At 60.3% G+C, this 19129-nt stretch overlaps 2 protein-coding genes across 5 annotated transcripts in view; one reads left to right on the top strand and one right to left on the bottom strand.

Moving 5' to 3' along the window:
• SAMD11 (sterile alpha motif domain containing 11) overlaps positions 1–9867 on the top strand; it is a 22349-nt gene extending 12482 nt beyond the window's left edge. Inside the window, exons 6-14 of the mRNA XM_010813447.4 lie at positions 1291–1380; positions 1555–1689; positions 3606–3768; positions 4755–4870; positions 5087–5165; positions 5251–5765; positions 6005–6129; positions 6433–6543; positions 6655–9867. Of these exons, the coding sequence (XP_010811749.2) occupies positions 1291–1380; positions 1555–1689; positions 3606–3768; positions 4755–4870; positions 5087–5165; positions 5251–5765; positions 6005–6129; positions 6433–6543; positions 6655–6900 (1580 nt within the window). The 3' untranslated portion in view covers positions 6901–9867. The remainder of the gene's footprint in view (positions 1–1290; positions 1381–1554; positions 1690–3605; positions 3769–4754; positions 4871–5086; positions 5166–5250; positions 5766–6004; positions 6130–6432; positions 6544–6654) is intronic.
• On the bottom strand, positions 7260–19129 carry NOC2L (NOC2 like nucleolar associated transcriptional repressor). 4 transcript variants are annotated; one of them, XM_005217049.5, is made up of 19 exons: positions 19083–19129; positions 18788–18940; positions 17332–17530; positions 17127–17243; positions 16460–16580; positions 16283–16373; positions 14373–14451; positions 14175–14285; positions 13736–13849; positions 13144–13332; positions 12859–12998; positions 11869–11980; positions 10971–11084; positions 10650–10751; positions 9361–9504; positions 9144–9257; positions 8285–8420; positions 7837–7932; positions 7260–7555 (listed from the first exon to the last, which is right to left on the bottom strand). In XM_005217049.5, exons 1-19 carry the CDS (start codon positions 19106–19108, stop codon positions 7449–7451), a joined length of 2265 nt encoding a protein of 754 aa, XP_005217106.1. In that variant the 5' UTR covers positions 19109–19129; the 3' UTR covers positions 7260–7448. The 4 variants fall into 4 exon arrangements, with proteins under 4 accessions (XP_005217106.1, XP_005217107.1, XP_005217108.1 ...); XM_005217050.5 differs by having other exon boundaries at positions 16460–16577; XM_005217051.5 differs by having other exon boundaries at positions 16460–16577; positions 17332–17506.

Below are 19129 nucleotides of genomic sequence, written 5' to 3'. Positions count from 1 at the left end.
TGGACCCAGCCCTTCCCAGGCTTGGCACAGCTGGACGCTGCAGCCCTGGCGGTACTGCTGGCCAGAGGCTCTCTGCCTTCCTCAGGGGCTTCATGCTGGTTGAGCAACCCCTACCCATCCTACCAGGTCACTAAGGTAGGACCCTTTGTCTGGGTGGTGGGGACCTCGTCCTCGTCCCTCTCAGGGCAAGGTCTGGGGCTAGGCCACTGGGCCCAGGCCGGTGGCAGGAGGTGGCTGAGATCAATAAGTCATTAGCACCATTCTGTCAGCTGTAAAGTGGAGATTGATCGGCACTCCACTGCTGCACTTCCTCGCCTGATAAAAATGACAGATTAAGGGAATAAGAAAAAGGAATTAGGCTCTGGAGCTGACCGCAGGGTTTCTCAGGCTCCCCTTGCTGAGGTGTCATGGTGCGCCTGGGTCACTGAGGGGGTGGCCCCTTCACCCAGATGGCCTCACGAGGAGGGAGCGGGGCCAGGAGCACAGGGTTTGGATTGGAAGCCGACACAATTGCTGAGCTGTTCCACAAAGACCTCCCAGACCTTAGGCTCAGGAGGGAGCCTGGCATCAGGGTGCCAGTGGCTGAGGTAGAGAAAGGCTGACTCCTGGGGACCGGAAAGAGGACTTTAGGATAGGGGTGGGGCGGGCTCTGGGCCACATGAGGGGCTGTGCACAGTGGGTGATGGGGTGCCCTTGGGCACTTAGCCCAGCTGGACAGGTAGTGTCCTTGGGCTTTCTGGGGGCAATGACGGGTGTGTCCTGGCAGGGAGGAACCCAGGAAGAATGGATGGGGCAGATGCACCTGACCTCCAGGGCCTGTGGCCTCTAGGAGGAGGTTGGGCTACCCTGGCATGGGACCCTGCACTGCTGGTAGTCAGTCACCCCTGCCCCAGGAGGAGAGGTTGGTAAGGTGCGAAGGAGGGCTCCTTACTCTGCAGAGGAGGCTCGTCTGGCAGGTGGGAGCAGCATGGTGCCTGTGGGGTCCTGAGTTGCTGCCTGAGGCCATAACCATGCATCTCCCATCACATCTACACACATGCAGTCCAGAGCCCAGGTCTGGACTGTCCCATTCCCTCACTCTGACCCAACCCTGCTGGACTGGGCGAGGGTCAGAGGCACCTTGAACCTGGCCAGGACCCATAGGCACCCCTGAGTGATGAGAGCTATGGTTCTGGGCTGAGCTGGAGCTGGGCCGGCATTGAGGCCGGTACTGGGGTGGGCCGGAGCTGTTCCTATCCAGGCCTCTCCAAGGCCTGAACACAGGATGGGGTTCACTCTGCCCTCTCCCAGGTGACCTGTTGGGCAAGAGGCTGGGTCGCTCCCCCCACATCAGCAGTGACTGCCCTTTGGAGAAGAAGGCCCGAAGCAAGTCTCCTCAAGGTGTGGGCTTTAGCCCGGGGGGTGAGGGAACAGCTACTGGAGAGGGAGGGGGACAGTCTGGACCCTCTGCTGGGCATAGTCAGCCAGCAGCAGATTCTAAGAGGGGAGCCCCTGCTTCTCTCCCTCAGCAGTGTCTAAAGGGGAAGCCCCCTCTCCTGTGTTTGCCCAACCCAGAGACTCTGTTGCTTCCGGAACTAGGGCCCAGCATGGCCCCCGAGGACCATTACCGCCGGCTGGTGTCCGCCCTGAGTGAGGCCAGCACCTTTGAGGACCCTCAGCGTCTCTACCACCTGGGCCTCCCCAGCCATGGTATGCTGCCCCACCCCAGGGCATCGTGAGTGTCCACAATGTGCTTTGGACTCGCCCTGTCCTGTTAGGTCTCTGCTCACCCTGAAAAGAGTGGCTGCTGACACCAAGGCTGGGATTGGATGCAGGTCTTTTGGCTCCTCAAGCCTTGAAAGCCCTTGTAGGTGGACAGTGAGGCCCACCTCCTCCTCCCTGCACCCAATACAGTGGCCTGTTTGGGTAGGTCTGGTAGGGAGGGTGGTCCCTCACCAATAAGTCTCCCAAAGGCCTCCCAGCAGGGCCTCAAATGGCCACTGCTGCTGCTGCTGCTGCTGCTGCTAAGTCGCTTCAGTCGTGTCCGACTCTGTGTGACCCCATAGATGGCAGCCCACCAGGCTCCCCCATCCCTGGGATTCTCAAGGCAAGAACACTGGAGTGGGTTGCCATTTCCTTCTCCAAATGGCCACTGCCCACTGCCATTTCACAGAGGAGGAAGCTGCTTGGGGGATCTGAAGGGAGAGTGGGAGGTGGGGGTTTCACCAGTCCGACCCATCCCTCTCCAGCACATGCAGGTCCTTGTGGGTCCCCGCCCACCCCTGCCCCCATCTGAATGGTGTGGTCTGGATACTGTAGTCCTTCCTGACTCCAGCTGCAGTCAGGGCAGAGTCTGTGCCAGACCCCTTCTCTGGAGGGTGGGGCCAGGAGCAGAGCAGCAGTCAGCCCCCTGAACGTCCACATGGATGTCTGTCCAGAAGCAGGATGGACAGCAGTTCAGGTTTGGTGGCCCAGCTTTCACTGGTGCTCAGGAGGAGCACCTGGAAGTCCCCCCACCACCACAGGGGCACCGTCTGGCACCCTGTCCAGCTGCACCCTGACCTTGCAGACCCCAGCCCAGGGGGAGTAGCTTGCCTTTCTTGGCTGGAACTGGGTGAGGGGTACTTGCTGGGAAAAGGGGCTGGATTTCCTCTCCTTACACAGGCACTGTCCCCCAGGGCAGTCAGGCACCGAGAGCCTGAATAATTCACCAAATGTTAATAATTTAAAAATCTTCCTTTTTAATTGCTTTCCCTGCCCTGCCTGGGGCCGGCTCCGCTGGCTGTGCGGGGGAGGGGCGCCGGCCGCCAGGAGCGGCGCGGAGCCGGGCTGTCAATCAGGCCTCCGCCTGCCGCCCCCGCCGGGAGCCGACGGTAAATAACCGAGGCCGCGGGCGGGCGGGGGCGCAGGGCCCTGCCGAGATCGATGCGGGCGGCCGCGCCGGCTGGGCTCTGCGGGCTGGCACCCAGCCCAGGGCAGGACCCACCTCCGCTTTTCGGGTAATTAATTTATAAACAGGCGGTGGCAGCGGAGCCGGCACAGTGGGGGGCTGCGTGGGGGGCGGGGAACTCTGAAGTCGGGGCCCGAGCTGGACAGAGGGCTGGGGGTGGAGAGCAGGGCGCCTAGACTGCGCAGTGAGCCCAGGTGTTACCTAGGAGAGGGCTGGAGACCTGCCCCAGCTCCTGGACTCCAGCCCCGCTGCCCCCACACTCTAGCCTTTGCGTGACTCCTCCCTTCACGGGCGCTGCAGTCTGGCTCTTGGCAGTGTCAGTTCTTGTCGAAGTCAAGGTTCCTGAACTACCAGCCTTCCCTGTCCGGGCCTTTCCCTTTCTCCATCCCAACCACGTTTTGGTTCCTAACATCTCCACATCCCTTATAAATGCTCACCTGGCCCCCGTCCCAAGACCAGTCGGTGCAGCCAGGCACCTTGCCTAGGGATGTCTGGTGTCTGCCCTGCCCTGTGGCCTTCTGCTCATCTTTCTGCACCGGTGACCAACCAGCAGGATCTGGGAGAATAAGCTCCCAGTCTGCGTCCTTGGCCAATGTCCTGTGCTGAACAGGGTGAGGAACATGAGAGCCTGGTGGGGGCTGGCCTCTGGGTCACTGCTGGTGCCTACCCTCCCCAGATCTCCTGAGGGTCCGACAGGAGGTGGCGGCAGCAGCTGCGAGGAGCCCCAGTGGCCTGGAGGTCCACCTGCCCTCATCCACGGCAGGTCAGCGTCGGAAGCAGAGCCTGGCTCAGCACAGAGACGCCACCGGCCCAGCTGGCGCCCCGTCCTTCTCAGAGAGGTATCAGGGTGCCTGCATTTCAGAGAGGCCCCTACATTTCCTGTGCTGGCTTCTGAGCTAGAGAGCTGCAGGTGGCAGACCCATCAGCTGGTGTCTGCAGGTCAAGTCCACAGCCCGCATCTCCCCATCCCAGCCGCACAGCCAGAGTCCTCAGTGGACCTGGCGCTGTGCTTGGGCCTAGATTGGCGGCCTGCTCTGCAGCAGCAACGTAATGCCCCCTCAGCCAGGCAGAGGACCAGGGGAACATTCTCGGGGTAGGCTGGGGATGACCGCCCCTCTGGGTGGGGTGTCTTTCTGTTGAGCAGCTGTGGGGCTGAATCCAGGGGCCCCTGAGACAGCTGAGGGCTTTGCTTCCCCAACAGGGAGGTCAGGGGAAGCAGCACGAGGTCTGGCAGCCCCGAGGTCGAGGTCGGGGGAGGGCTGAGGAAGGGGAGAACCCCGCAGCAGCACCGACTCAGACACTGGAGCTGCTGGCTGTACGGAAGAGCCCCCCAGGCTTGTAGGGGCCGGGAGACTCCAGGCAGGGGCGGGGGCTGGAAGACTTTGCTCCCCTCCCCTCCCCTCCCGCTGGGAGACCCCCCCTGCACCCCGGCGGTGTTCGCGGCAGCCGCCGCCTCCCGGACCATGGCTAATTGCGCCCGGTCTGCACAAGGTTGGCTGGGCTGGGCGAGGGCGGGGGCGGTAAAAGGGGGGCCAGGGCCGTGGGGCCAGGGGCTCCCGCGCGGTAATTACCGCCACAGTCGCCGCCGCCCGCCGGGCCAGCGCCTCCGCGCCGCCGCCGAGATTAATTGGCGCCGCCAGCGGGGGCAGGGACGACCGGAGCCGGGGCGGGCGCACATCGACCGCCCGCGGGGCCGGCAATTAGCAGAGGCGGCCAGAGCGGGGGCCGCGGGGGCTGGGGCAGCAATTCCGGGAAGGAGGGGGACCAAGCCTGCGGCGCGCGTGGCCCAGCAGTCCACAGGGAGCTTTCGCCCTGCCGCCCACAGGGAGCTGTCGCAACCGCCCCCCTTGCTGTCGCCCCAGAATGCCCCACACATCGCTCTGGGCCCCCACCTCAGGCCCCCCTTTTTGGGGGTGCCCTCGGCCCTGTGCCAGACCCCAGGTGAGCAGTAGGCGGGTGTGCGATTCTGTCCCTTGGGCGCGGGGAGGGGCTGTTGGTGCGGGGCCATCGGGTATGTCTATTACCGAACCGGTGTCCATCAGTGCTCCCGGCGAACCCATCCCTGCCCTTGTTGAAGCCAAGGACAGACCAGGGCGGGCTTCGCTGGCCCTGGACCACTCGGCCACCCGGCCTCGTGGTCTGTCCCCTTCCCCCCAGGTTACGGCTTCCTGCCCCCTGCCCAGGCGGAGATGTTCGCCCGGCAGCAGGAGCTCCTGCGGAAGCAGAATCTGGCCCGGTATGTGCTTTGGCTGGGGGCGGGGACGGGGCGGAAGTGGCTCTGCGGAGCTGCCTGACCCCCTGCGGGCTGTCCCCACCGCCAGGCTGGAGATGTCAGCAGAGCTCTTGCGCCAGAAGGAGCTGGAGAGCTCGCACCGGCCGCAACTGCTGGCGCCCGAGGCCGCCCTGCGCCCGCCGGACGGTGCTGAGGAGCTGCAGCGGCGCGGGGCCATGCTGGTGCTGAGACACAGCTCCGCACCGCTGCTGGCCCTGCCTCCCCAGGGCCCGCCGGGCCCCGGGCCCCCTACCCCACCCCGAGAGCCTGCCCGCCGAGCTCCTCGTAAAGGGGGCCCCAGCCCTGCCTCAGGCCGGCCCAATGAGTCCAAGGAGACAACGGGGGCTGGACTCTGGGCACCAGACGGTTCTGAAGATGAACCCCCCAAGGACTCAGACGGCGAGGACTCCGAGATGGTGGCTGCTGGAGGCCAGGCCCCCCACCCAGGCCAAGCCCCACCTGGAGGGGCCAGCTCTGAGGGGAAGGGTCTTCTCTCAGGGTCCATGCTGCCCCCTCCACTGCCCCTGGGCTTACCCTACACTGTCAGCCCCTTCTTCCACACAGGTGGGCACCGCCCCCCCCCACCCCCCCCAGCCTTCAGATCTTTCCATGGGGTGGAAGGAGACCCATTCCCCTACGTCCCACCCAGGGTCTCAGGGAGGGTCTTCATGGGGAGAAAAGTTCCTTTCAGTCATCAAGCCAACATTTCTGAATAATTAGGGTGAGCAAAGGTCAGCAGACAGGGGTGGGGTCATAGAAAAGAGCTGGCCAGAGTCCTAGTAACACCATCCTCCCCAACTCAGGCACCATGGGGGGCCTCTTCATGGATGGGGAGGAGGCCACAGCCCCTGAGGACGTCAGCAAGTGGACAGTGGATGACGTCTGCAGCTTTGTGGGGGGCCTGTCTGGCTGTGGAGAATACGCACCGGTGAGGGGGCACCTGCCCAGGATGGTTCTGAGCCCTCCCATTCCCCTGCTGTGCTGCCCACACCAGACTTCTCAAAGACTGGGGGAGGGAGGTCCTAGTGAATGCTCCTCCCTCCCCTTGTCAGTGCTTCTGCCTCCAGCATGGGCACATGCCCAACAGAGGACAGTTTTCTTTCTTCTGACATTTTCCCAAAGTTGCACCACCAGGGTCTCTTGGCTCTGCTTTCTCTGGAGAGCGGAGGACACCCTAGGACACAGAGCCCCAGCACTCAGGCCCTGATACCGTGCCCCCGCCCCCTCCCAGGTCTTCAGAGAACAGGGGATTGACGGGGAGACCCTGCCCCTGCTGACGGAAGAACACCTCCTGACCACCATGGGGCTGAAGCTGGGGCCTGCTCTCAAGATCCGGGCCCAGGTGAGCACCTGAAAGGGGCAGTGGTCTCCAGATGGCCGAGGGGCAGCACGGAGGCTCTGCGTGGCTGCACGCCAGCAGCCTCACAGGCCCCATCGGGCCGTGTCTCCACAGGTGGCCAAACGCCTGGGCCGCGTCTTCTACATGGCCAGCTTCCCCGTGGCTCTGCCGCTACAGCCACCAACGGCGCGGCCTCCCGAGCGGGAGCTCAGCTCGGGGGAGCAGCCCCTGTCCCCAGCATTGGCCCCCTCCCCCTATGGGGGGGTGCACCCCCCGGCCAGCCGCACCTCACCCAAGCACGAGAATGGAACCATGACTCTGCTCCCAGGGCCTGCGGACCCCTCCCAGTCTCTGTGCTGAGCTGGTGTCAGACCCAGGCCTTCAGTGCCAGCCGCTCCCAGGCAAAGGCCACTCCGCCCACAGCTTATCCCCTTTTTGTTTGGATGCAAAAAACAATTTTAAACACGACATTCAGTTTCCACAGACTCTGGGGGTGACTGCAGAGCCTGGTGCAGACCCTGGGGGTCGGTACTCTGCATCCCAGGAGCTGCAAATAAGCCAGAGACCAAGGAGCCACAGAGGCACGTGGCACTGGCCCCACGGCATGGCTGCGTCAGCCCGCCCCACCGGGTAGGTGCATTCCCACCCGCCACCGTGGGCTGTGGTGGGAAGCAGGCCCCATGGTGGCTTACAGACACAGCTCCAGGAACTGGACGGCATTTGGTACTTTCTGGTCTTTTATGTTGTAAAAATAAAGGCCTGTCCACCATCTACTGCCCTTTCACCCTGCAGAGGCGCTAACCTCAGGGCCTCCGGGCTCAGCCCCAGTGGAGAAGCAGCGCGCCTGACTGCCTAGGGAGGCGGGAACCCTGCACAGCAGCCCCCGCCAGACTCTAGGTGGGCAGCCTTCAGTCCTCCTCAGAGAGCTGAAGGTCCTGCAGCTCATCCTCTGGCCCCTGGGCCAGCTGCCACAGCTCCTGGGGGTCCAGCCCCGCCTCTGTGTCTGGGCTTCCATCTGCAGGGAGAGAGCACAGCTACATAAATTCTGCTTTATCAGGAAGAAGCCAGCCTCAGAGGTTACTCATCACTAATTAATCACAGCACTAATTAATTTATCGCTGCTGCTGTTGCAGAGCCAGCCAGGATGGAGCAGCTGGGCCGGGGTCCCCAGGGAGGGGCGTGGGCCCAGCTTAGAGCCAATGGCTCTGCCCACCCACAAGATCCCCCAAGGCAGCCCTGGGCTCCAGACAGATGGGCTCAAAAACCATAGCAGCCCTCCCTCTGGGAAACACTTACCCTCTGACTTGCTGACTTCCTCCTCCCCGCTGCTACTGCTGCTGTCGTCATCCTCCTCTTCCACTTTCTGCCATGCTCCTGGGGACCCAGGCATCCCTGGGAACCAAGCACAAGAGCCCATGGGAGTGGACCCACCAGCAAATGCACAGAGGTGGCTGCTAAAGCAGCAGGGGGGCTAGGGGCCCAACTTTGTACCACACCTTCCCTCAGGTCTCCTTTGTTCAACTGGAGAGGACCCAGAACCGCTCCCAAAAAGTTGTGGTGGGAGGGCGTGACACAAGGCTTAGGGGCCTGTGTTCCAAATCCAGGAGGGCCCCCACCTCAAAGCCAGCCACGTGGCAGGAGGGGTGATGCAAGCGCCCTTCCTGTGGTTCGATGAGGTGGGAAGCCTGCTAGGCCCACCTGCTCCCAGGACCCCAGCACAAGCTGAAGCTCACTCAGGCCAAACCTCTCTTTGTGAAGTCCGGGGCATCATCCTCATCATCACTCTCCAGATCGAACAGGTCCTTGAATTCTGCTCTGTCCTCATCCTTCCTGTCCCCCACCTTGCGGCGCTTTACCTCTGGGAAGTTCAAATCTTCCAGCTGGAAGGATAGGGACCAAGAGCTGCAGGTGAGGGTGGTAGCCCACCCACCATAGCCAGAGCCCCACTCACATTCCCACTGACGGCTTTACCAGACCCAGTCCTGCTCCCTGTCGCCCCCCCAGCACCCCTCCTCTAGCCTCCAGCCTACCCTCCAAGCAAGGACCCTGCCCGGCCACTCTTGGGACGATCGGTCAGCATCACCGGGCAGGATTCCTGGACAGCAGCCTCACCAGGCCAGTAAGGAGGCCACTAAGGGCCACTGAAGCGCCAACCTTCCTGTTCCCCCCAATTTCAGCCATCACCCCAGAAGAGACGGCAGCCCACACTGACAACAGGGCAGGGCTGCAGACAGCCATGTCACTTGGCACAAAGCCATCCCCTCAGATCACGCCGTCCACACCCACTGCTCAGGACCAGACCCAAAGACAGCTAGAGCTCTTCGCGGCCCTCCCTGCTGGTCCACAGCTGGCTCACATGACAAGGTTAGCCCAGAATTCACCCCACAAAAGTCCTAGCCCATCAGGCCTGAGAAGGGGCAGCAGACGCTCTGCCCCAGCACAGCCCTGGGGCCTTTCCTCCTGGGGGTCACAGGAGAAGCCCCCAGACTCTACCTGGCTCTGCCCACCATCTGCTGTCAGAGCAGCAGCAGCTGAGGGTAGCACCCACCGACCCCAGCTCACATCCTCCCAGCCAAGCTCACATCCCGGAACCCCCGCCATACTCGTTCTTTGCCACTAATCTCCAGCTGAATCTCGCGGTCCCTCAGCTTTCGCCACTGGCTGTAGTACTTGGTAAGTGGAGTCCCCTCCTCTCGGGTTCGCTTCTCCCAGGCATCCTGTGCAGAAGTCCAGGGTCATGTCCCACCCTAGGCAAACTCCCACACACCAGCCATACACTGACTGGTGCCCCCAGGGCCTGGGCTCTGGACCCCAGCTGACCACTGCACGCTGATCAGACACGCCAAAGGAGACTTTCTGGCGGACACTGCGGATGTGCTCGGCGTTCTCCTGCACCTTCTCGAGCAGCTGGCGTACCTGACGGCAGTAGTTGGCCACCTTGCACTCCCGGAGGAAGGATTTCAGCTGCAGAAGAAGAGGCTCAGCTTAGCTCCAGGCACAAGGCTGTTCTGTACCCTGTGTGCAGTGACCACAGACAGGCAGGGGTGGGGAGTGGGGTGGCGTCATGGGTTCCTGTGTTTCAGGCCTGGGGGACACTCCTGTGACAGGGGAGCCTTGGTGCACATGGCAGGGGGGGTGTTGCTGTGTGACCTCTATAGCCCAACCCCTGGGGGCCTATGCAGGGCTGATGGGAGAATGTGCGCCAAGCCTGGGGGCCAGGCAGAGGGGTGGGCAGTGGCGGGCACAGCATGGATCTACTCTCCAGGCTACATCCCACCCACTGCCTGTCTCTGTAAATAAAGCTGTATTGGCACATTTGTTCATGCATTTCTGTGAGTTTTTTTGTCCTTCTTTCTGTGGGAAAGTTGAGCAGTTTCGAGAAACCGTGTGACTGCAAAGCTTAAAATATTTACCATCTGACTTTTTACCAAGAACATTTGCTGACCCTTTTCTAGACCACGATCCTGGGACTCAGACACAGCAGGTGCACACACACTTGTGCGGGCAGCCCCGCCCCGCTCACCACCAGGCCCACAGGCACAGGCCTCCCTGAGATGGGAAGGACCCAGGCTGAGGGTGACAGACCTCCAAGTGGCCTAGAAGGAGCTCTGTGGAGGGAGAGTCCCCCCACCCCCCCAAGCATTGCCTGAAGAAAAGCTGAGGTGGACAGCCAAGGCTTCCTCCCACCCCAAACCTCTCCTATTGCATCACCCAGCCCAGGAGCACCTGGAAAAGCACGCATTCAGACTAGCCCAACCCAGAACTGGGGGGCCAGGTCCAGCCTGCTCAACCCCAGCACCTCCAAGCAACCTCATGGCTGGTCTGGACCCTGGGCTGTGGCAGGGTGGAGAAGTGCTGGCAGGTCCTGGGGTCCTCGCGGTACACCCATGCCAGCCCACTCCTCAGGTTCCACACCCAGGGATCTAGCTGCCAGGCAGTGTCAGCAGAGACGCCAACTGCCCAGGCTCTGCCACTCGTCCCGTGTGGCTGGGACTGCAAAGTCCCACTCCAGTCCCCCATGAGGGGAGCTAGCCCGTTAGGAGATGGTCTGGTCTGCTGAGGGGTCTGGGCCCATGGAAGCATCCTGGCGGGACGCAGTGGGCACACACCTGCAGGACAGCGGGCAGCACCAGCTCAGGGAACGCGATGCTGTGGGCCTGACTGTGCAGGTACTCCAGGGTGAGGTCGTACAGCTGCTCCACCAGGCCGTCCTGAGGTAGTGAGAGAGTGGTCAGTGTCAGGGCAGATGAGGGCTCAGGTTCACCAGCTCCCCCAACCCCAGGAGGCCCACAAAGTTCAGCTTTGGAGGGCAGTGAGCCTTCTCCGGTCCATACTCATCTGCCTCCAGGAAACCCACACACAATGCTCTCCGACACCCTGCCATGACCCTGCCCAGGGCACTCCCAGACCCTCCCAGAGGCTGGGCTCACCCGGTATGCCTTCTCCTGCAGGTTGACCTTGGACAGCTTCAGGATCACAGCGAAGTTGATGGGCCTGGAGCTTATGCGCCCCGGCCTCCTGTTGAAGTCAACCTGCTGGAAAATCTGTCCCAAGGACCTGTCAGCCCCCCTGCACACGATGGGACCCTGGGTCCCTAGAGACCCTTCTTGAAACCAAGGACAAGACGCAGTGCCAGCCCTTCAGCCCCCAAACACAGCCTTTCCCCCCATCAGCTCAAGTTCCAGATCTCTCTGGTCCCCCAGAGTCCCTCTGCCACAGAGCAGGTCCCTGGCTGAGAGAGCAGGACCGGGGCAGAACCCTCATTTACTGCTGCTGCCCTCCTCCTCAAACAGGCCAGAAAACCTTGTGAACCAGCATCTGGTGACAAAGAAGGGTCCCTCCAGCCCAGGGTCACCATCACTGCAATTTCCTCACCCACAACCGCACCCCCACAGCCTGGTCCTGGTCTCTAGCGTTTGGAGAGAAGCCTTTCCTGACCTGAGCTGCGTGCACACCTGTACACACAGATGCACCTGCACACAGACAAGCACAGGAACACACTTTGGAGTTAACGGGGCTTCCAGCCCAGCTCTGCCGCTGATACTGGCAAACACGCGGATCAACCCAAGTCTGTGACCTAAAACCAGTGCTCTCGGGCCGGCCCTGCAGAGCGGCTGTCCTCACCTGTGGTGCCACTCTTGCCCACCGCGCAGAATACTCACAGGCAGGCTCCATGCAGAGCAATGCCCCGACGACACCTACGCGCTATGTCATACCCGTGTGCTATGGGCGAGGAGCCAGCACTCAGGACAGTGGTACCAAGGTGAGGGGTGATCAGGCCACATGCAAAAGGAGGCATCTCCCCCCACAACCCGGGCACAGGCTCACCTCGAGGATGAAGGGCAGCACTGGGATGAAGGTGCCCGTGCTCTCCGAGAGCAGTGTCAGGGCGCGCACGCAGTGCATGCGCAGCGGGTAAAAGCGGGCCGTGGGGACCAACCTGGGCACGTGGGAAGGAGGGAGTAAACAAAGGCCAAGCCTCAGACCCTCCTGGCCCAGCTGCCCCAACCTCTCCCCACCCACTGGGCTCCAATCTCAGAAAGGGTTCTTCCCCAGCAGGGCCAGTGGCCACGCCTGCCCCGGACAAGTAAGGGCAGAGTAAAAGGTCCCTGCCGAAGTTGTGAGGACCTGCCTCTTCACTCCGTTACACCAGGACACGCCCTCCCTGCCTGTCAACTCAATTTCATTTCAAGGCAGGACATGGTGGGGCAGCGGAAGCCTCTGGTGAAAACCTTTCTTTCTTCCCTTCAGGAGGTCAGCGATGCCCTCTCCTGGCCACACATGGCTCCTCCAGTCTCTGCTCCCAGAGACCAACACTGAATATTCATATGCATACCGTGGCACATCACACCAAATCTGCTCTGTGCAAGAGACCTGGGCAAATAAGCCCAAATTCCCTTCAGACTGCACACCACCTCCTCTGTCCCGTGAGCCCAAAATACATGTGTGTGCTGCATCCTCAACTAAGGTCACAGGCATCCAGAAGCCCAGCTGACAAGGATTCTGGAATGTAGGCACAAGGCCACAGACGGCCTAACCCCAGACCTTCCTCAGGTGCTGCCAAGTCACAGCACCACACCCTAGAGGCCCTAGTCACCAGGGGCACTGGCCAGACCCTCCTGGAAAATTAGCTCCTCCTGGCCTTCCTGGATACCTCCTTGGGTGACTCGACCCTATCCTGACCTAAAGGACAGCCTCCTGTATCCTTGTCCCCAGAAGGCCCTGTGTAACCCTAGCCCTGACCCCCCAGGACACCTATGTAACCCTGGCTCCTCCCTCCTTTGGTCCTCAGGGTGGCCTCACCCATCCCCGACTCACTTGATGCAGCCGATGACAACCTGGGATAGCGGGTAGATCAAGGGCTGCAGAGCTTCACTGGGGCAGATGGTGCTGAGGGCACGGCACCACAGGTAGAGGCAGTGCACGAACTGCCAGTTGTACACTGACTGGTATGTCTCCTGCCGGAGAAATCCACTCGGTCAGTCCCTGGGTCCCCTCTACTCCACAGCCCCCACCAGCAAGGCCCCTGCCCCGCCAAGGGGCTGAGCTGTCTCTCCCATGAGGCTCAGGGCCCACGGTGGGTCAGGCTCCACTCCTGCACACCTTCCTGCGTGTTGTCATGGCGTTGCGCAAGTGGATGGCGAGCTGGCGGATGTAGAGGAAGGCGTGCTGGTAGGCCACGCCGGTGTCCAGAGCCAGCAGCTCCGTCAGGGTCCGCTGCATGAAGTTGATGAGGGGCAGGGTGCTGGGAGAGGTGAACTTGCAGTTCCTCACGTATGTGATATACATTTGCTGCCGGAAACACCTCAGTCAGAGCTACCTCTGAACTCCTGGTGCCCTGTGCTCCCAACATGCAGCTCTAAGCCCCCTCCAGACACCAAGGCCTTTCCCTCAGAGCTGGCCTCAGCAGGAACCACAGCCCAGACACGTCTGCCGCAGACCCCTCTCCTCATCATGGTCCTGCTCCTTGAGTCCAGCAGCCCTGAGAAGGGTCTGCAGCGCAGAGGGGAAGGGTCTCACTGGGAGGCCTGGAACCCAGGAAGGAAAGAGCTGCAGCGTGAATAACCATGGAATCAGGCAAGGAGCCACAGTGCCCTTGGCTTGTGAAGAGCCCCAACCACAAAGGCAGCCTGCCCAGCCCTCAGGTCAAGACTTTCAACCCAGACCCCAAGGGAAGACCTGGGGGCACCGCTACCTTGAGGACAGGGCTCAGGAAGACATCCTTCTTGTGCCGGCAGACCTTGATGAGGACCACAAAGGCCAGCACCCGCAGTGTCTCCTCACCAGTGCTCCACAGGACCACCATCCTCTGTGGAAGCAAACTATCATCACCGGTCCTGGCCCCCCCAGAGCCCAACCAGAGGCAGCCCTTCTCACAGCGCCCGGGGGAGCCACAAGATAGAGCTCCATCAAGGAGGAGCAAAAACACAGCACGCCACCCCTTCTGAAGGCCGCACAGAGAAAACGGACCTGTCATCCACACATATGCATGGGGTGACAGAAAGCTGACCCACCAGCAGGGCAGCCCACCCTCGAGTAACTGGGCTCTGCTACCCCAGTGTGCTCACACAGAACCCCGTGGGGCAGCAGAGGTGCCGCCTGCACACTGGCCAGCAGTGCCCGCCCCAGCGCACCTTTAGCAGCATGCGGCACTGCTTGGGAAAGGTCAGGTAGTAGGGCACAGAGCTGCCCACATGCTGGAGGATGGCTGCTGCCACTGTCGCCTCTGCCACGCAGGCCACCAGCTGGGGAGGAAGGAGAGGTCAGCGAGGCCCAGGTGTGAGTAGCCAGGCCCCCATGTGACTGGTAGGCCCCACCTCCCAGAACTGCACCTGGATGACAGAGCTCAGGTAAGCCTTGACATCCAGCCGGAGCTTGGCCCACAGCGGGCTACTGGACGGCTGCAGCACCCTGTGGAGAGACAGCACCCCCTCAGCTCAGGAGGCCACTAGGAGGCAGAGGCCAGTGTCCAAAACACAAGGACACGTGGGCCCTGTAGAGAGACACCCCACCACCCCCCTCCCCGACCATCTTCCCCATGACGTTCAGGGGCTCCTCCAGCTGGACAGACATGAGCCACACTAGGACTCTCTCAAGGGTAGTCCCTAGCTATGCTTCAGGCAGGGTACCATCAAGCCTCAAACCCCCACCACACAGCCAGAGGGTTAAACGTCCTCCCTGTCTGAGCCGGGGCCAGCCACTTCCCCAGAATCTCCAGACGGACCTCTGGCCTCTAGCTCCCACATGGCTCATGCACCCAGTCTGCAGTCCCAGGTCTGACCCAGGCATCACAAACCAGAACCACAAGCTGGCTCCTTTGGGCCACTATTTTGTCTCGTTGTTGGCCACGCCTCATGGCTTTTGGGAGGGCTCCTCAATCCCTGGGCCATGGACCACTACTGGTCCATAGCCTGTTAGGAACCAGGCCTCATAGCAGGTAAGCAGTGGGCAAATGATCTAAGCTTTATCTGTGCTCCCCATCACTTGAATTCTCGCCTGAACCATACTCCCACCCCACTCCATGGAAAAACTGTCTTCCATGAAAGCCATCCCTGGTGCCAAAAAGGTTGGGACCACTGGCTTACAGGGTCTTGGTCTCCTGACCAGAAACTGAACCTGAGCCATTACAGTGAAAGTGCAGAATCTAACCACTTAGACCACTAGGAAACTCCCTGGATCCCATACACTTTAGAGAGACCAAGCCACTTACAAATTAATTTCAGCAACAGTGGTGAATACTTCTGGAAGTTTCTCAAAGGCATCGTCCCTCAACACTCAGAACTCGGCATGTAGGCGTTCATTCTAACTGCTAAAGCATGTGAAAGAATAAAGGACAGTGGCCCCTGAAAGACTGCTGGCTGATGCCAGCTACTGGGCACCTAAAGCCACAACCCAGGAGGTGGCACCACCTCCTCCAGGACCTGCCATCCTCCATGGAGACTGCTCTGTGCAGGGTAGCGGCCCCCGTGGGAGCCCACACCCAGCACCACCTGTACCGCGTGTGTGCTGCCCACTCACTCGCTGCCTGGCCCCCTCCACCTTCACCAGTCTATCAGCTTCCCTGGTACCCTCAGACAGAGCCACCTCCACATGGCCGTGCCTTCCTGACCCATCAGTCCAGCCCCCACCACCATGAGACCTAGGTATTCCCATCCCCAAATCCTGGCCTCCCCCACCTCCCATTCAGACGGTCACAGCAAGACCTCTCCCTGGAGGTTTCCAGACTCCTCTGAGCCCCAGTGTAACGCACAACTTGCCATGTCAGCTACTCATCTCTCCCCTCTGAAGCCCTTCTACAGCATTCTCTGCTCAAGCAACCTCTAATATGGAAGTCAAGGCCCGGAACCTGCATGAATGAGGCCCCTGCTTAGAGAGAGACACACACACGCACGTGCGTGCGCGCGTGCACACACACACACACGCACATGCCACAGAGCAAAAACCAAGGAGAGTAGGTGAGACTGATTAGTCCAAAGAAGAAAAGAGAGAATCCTGACCCAAGAAGATGGGGGACCAAAGCCAAGCACACACTCTGTAGCTGTTGAGGAATCTGGGCAGGGAGGAGGGACAGAACTACGCCCATAAGGCCCCAAGTGTCCAGCCTCTGCCAAGAGCCCAGCCAAGAGCCTGGCTCTGTCCTCAACATCCTTCTGGGCCAGGTGGGGCCACTAGCTCCCAGCACCACTGCTGTTCACAGGGCCGGACCCTGACCACATCCCTGTGCTGTCCTCTTTCCTCTTACCTGCTGCTGTCTTTGGGGGCTTTTCCGAACAACAGCTTCTGGAGACAGCCAAAAAGATCTCTGATGCAAAAGGTGACCAGAGCATTGAACACTGCAATGAGGGGTCCAGAGATGCCATTCTCAGAACAGAGGATCAAATAGAGAGCCTGTATCCCTGGTCCCCTTGCCCCAGCTCACCAGCACTGTCCGTGACCTGGAATTTGCTGGTCTCAGCGCCTTCCTCGTCTCCTTGGGTGGTGGCCACAGCCGCTCGGAACGCCTGTACAACTTCATGGAACAGCTTTGGTGTAAGGTGCTGCTGAAGGGGCAGAAGGACCCAGACATTGGGGGTGCGGTCAGTTGTGCTTGGCAAAGCAAAAGGCAGCTAGCTGGAGCTCCAGGAATTGCCTTGAAAGAAAGGCATCCCTCACCCATGTCTTCAGACCAAGAGCAGAGGTGGGAGCAGTGTTACTCAGCCACATGTAGGGAACAAAGAGTCCAGAATCCTCCTGGAAGGGCCATAGGGGAGGGGTGGAGGGTCCCGGATCCAAACAATGACCAGCTCCAAGTGGTATCTGGAGTTCTCCCTTTCTGTCCTTTCTTTTCCCTGCATAAACCACTGCAAGGACCTCAAAATGGCTCTGCCTCCACCAACTAGCAAAGACACAGAGACCACATCCTCCCCACAGTGGACTTCAGGGAGCCCTGGAGAAAAACTGAGAAGAAGGGTACAGGCAGAAGCCCTAGTTTCTGAATGAAGGAGAGAATGAAGCCCTGAGCCTGCACAGCCCCAAATCACTGAAATGGAGCAAGGGCAGACTTGGGGAAGGGGGAGTCAGCTGCTTCCCACCCCGCCACTTCTCACCTTTGCTGCCTGCTTCCATTTCTCAACCATGGCGAGGGTCACAGGGACAGAATCCCTCCTCTTCCCCTCAGGCCCTCTGGGGACCCCGTCCTCCTCCTCCTCCTCTTCACTTGCTTCCTGTGCCAAACACAGGGGGTCGGGCTGCATGGGATGCAGAGACCATAAATATGTCCCTGTCCCCCACCAACTTTGCGTAGGGCCTCACTTCTAGCATGTTTGGCAGGGAGTGGAGCTGCTCCTCTTCATCCTCAGAGCTGTCTGAATCGCTAAAGTTCAGCAGGCTCTGGTCATTCTCCTGCAGGAACTTGTAGAACTCAGGGTCTTTGTCCTTCAGCCGAGAGAGCTGGTCCTTGTGCTCAGACGCACCACCTTTACGCCGACTGAGAAGGTGGGGGTCTTCAAGTCTGATTGGCAGCCACAGCCAAGGCCGAGGGGAGAAGGGTTGGGTGGGGGGGAAATGTGGCTTCCCGTCCTTCTCAGAGAATCTACGAGATTTAGTCTGCTCCCTCCATAGCAGCTGCCAACAACCAAGGCAGGGGGATTTCCACAGACTAAGTTTCCAGTAGATCTCTCTCCCTCCAAAACCCAAACTCATACACTCAACAGTCTCTCTACATGTTTCAATGCACTTGTTTCAATCCCAACACATATGACGCTGAACTTGGGCTTCCTCCAAACTTGCTCTGCCCACACCCCGCTCTTGGAGAACCCACTCCAGTATTTTTGCCTAGCAAATCTCATGGACCGAGGAGGCTGGTGGGCCACAGTCCACAGGGTGGCAGAATTAGCGACTGAACAATAACACCTCAGTTGTTGAAAACTCCCCCTTTCCAGGTACTTAGGTGAAAGGTAAACCCTCTCTGACTCTCACAGTGAGCATGCAATCTGTCATGAGATCTCACCATCAATACTTTCAAAATTCTCATGACTCCTCTCCAGCCAGCAACATCTCTCAATTTCCTTGTCCATCCCTTCCCCTTACAGCTGCTCTTAGCACAGCAACCTAAGGGACCTATTCTGTTACCAGTTACATGACATTACATCACTACTCAAAACCCTGAGATAACTTCCGGCTGTACTGGAATGCAGGTAAAAAGTCTACAAGACTCCGCCCATCATCTTGTCTCCAGATACACCTCCTGCTACTTTCCCCCTCATTTCTGCCACAGCCGTGCTCACCTCTGAGTGAGCACTCTCACCGCAGGACCTTTTCTGTTCCTGCTGCCATTCTTCCCCTACTGCTGCAGTTTACTCCCTCAGGTTTTGCTAAATTAACACCTCCTTAAACGCTCCCAGCTAGGATCCCTATTCTTTTATCTTTTTATCCCCTTCTGCTTTTCCTTCTCGTCTGCAGCACTTTTCGCTTCTACCACCCTACACACTGTCGTTTATCCAAGGCCGGGTAAGCTCCCCGAGGCCACAAAAGAAGACTATCCTCCAAAGTTGGCCCATCATCTGGATGACTTGGCACAAAACAGACGCCCGGTAAATACCGATGGAGGAATAAATAAGCCGAAGGGTCTGGGGAGGAGTCAGAAGTCCCTAGGCCTCAGTTATGAGGCGCCAAGAGTGGTAAGCACACTTCTGGTAGGGCGGACCAGGAATATTAAGATTAAGGGGGTTCGGCTTACACACAGCCCATGAAGGATGCTCCCACTCACCTGGCCAAGGGACTCCCACCTGGTCCATCCGGCTCCCGGGCTGCCGCGCGCACCGCCTGCGTCTCCGCCTCTGGGGCTCCTTCGGGCTCCGATTCGGACTCGGAATCAAAGCCCGAGGCCAGAAACTCATCCACCGTCAGCTCCTCAAGGCGCCTGCGGGCCATGCCGTTGGAGTAACGACTCCCCACCAGCTCGATGTGCCCAGTCCGGCCTCCCCAGGGACACAGAGAGGCGCAAGGGGAGCCCCTTTGGACGTAAGCACCCTCCGAGAGGCTGGATAGAAGCCTCAACTCACCGCTTGCGGCTCAGCGCCGCTGCCATGACTGCCGGACCTCAACGTGC

Source organism: Bos taurus, chromosome 16 (assembly GCF_002263795.3).
Source record: "Bos taurus isolate L1 Dominette 01449 registration number 42190680 breed Hereford chromosome 16, ARS-UCD2.0, whole genome shotgun sequence".
Taxonomy (NCBI): Eukaryota; Metazoa; Chordata; class Mammalia; order Artiodactyla; family Bovidae; genus Bos; species Bos taurus.
This window is presented reverse-complemented; position numbering and strand designations above follow the sequence as displayed.

Excerpts from the sequence above, each read along its gene's own strand:
- NOC2L (XM_005217049.5), bottom strand. The coding sequence starts at position 19,108 with ATGGCAGCGGCGCTGAGCCGCAAGCG. Across the intron at positions 14,452-16,282 it reads GCCCCCAAAGACAGCAGCAG|GGTGCTGCAGCCGTCCAGTA; the intron begins GTAAGAGGAAAG and ends GTCTCTCCACAG. Across the intron at positions 13,850-14,174 it reads AGTGCCGCATGCTGCTAAAG|AGGATGGTGGTCCTGTGGAG; the intron begins GTGCGCTGGGGC and ends TTGCTTCCACAG.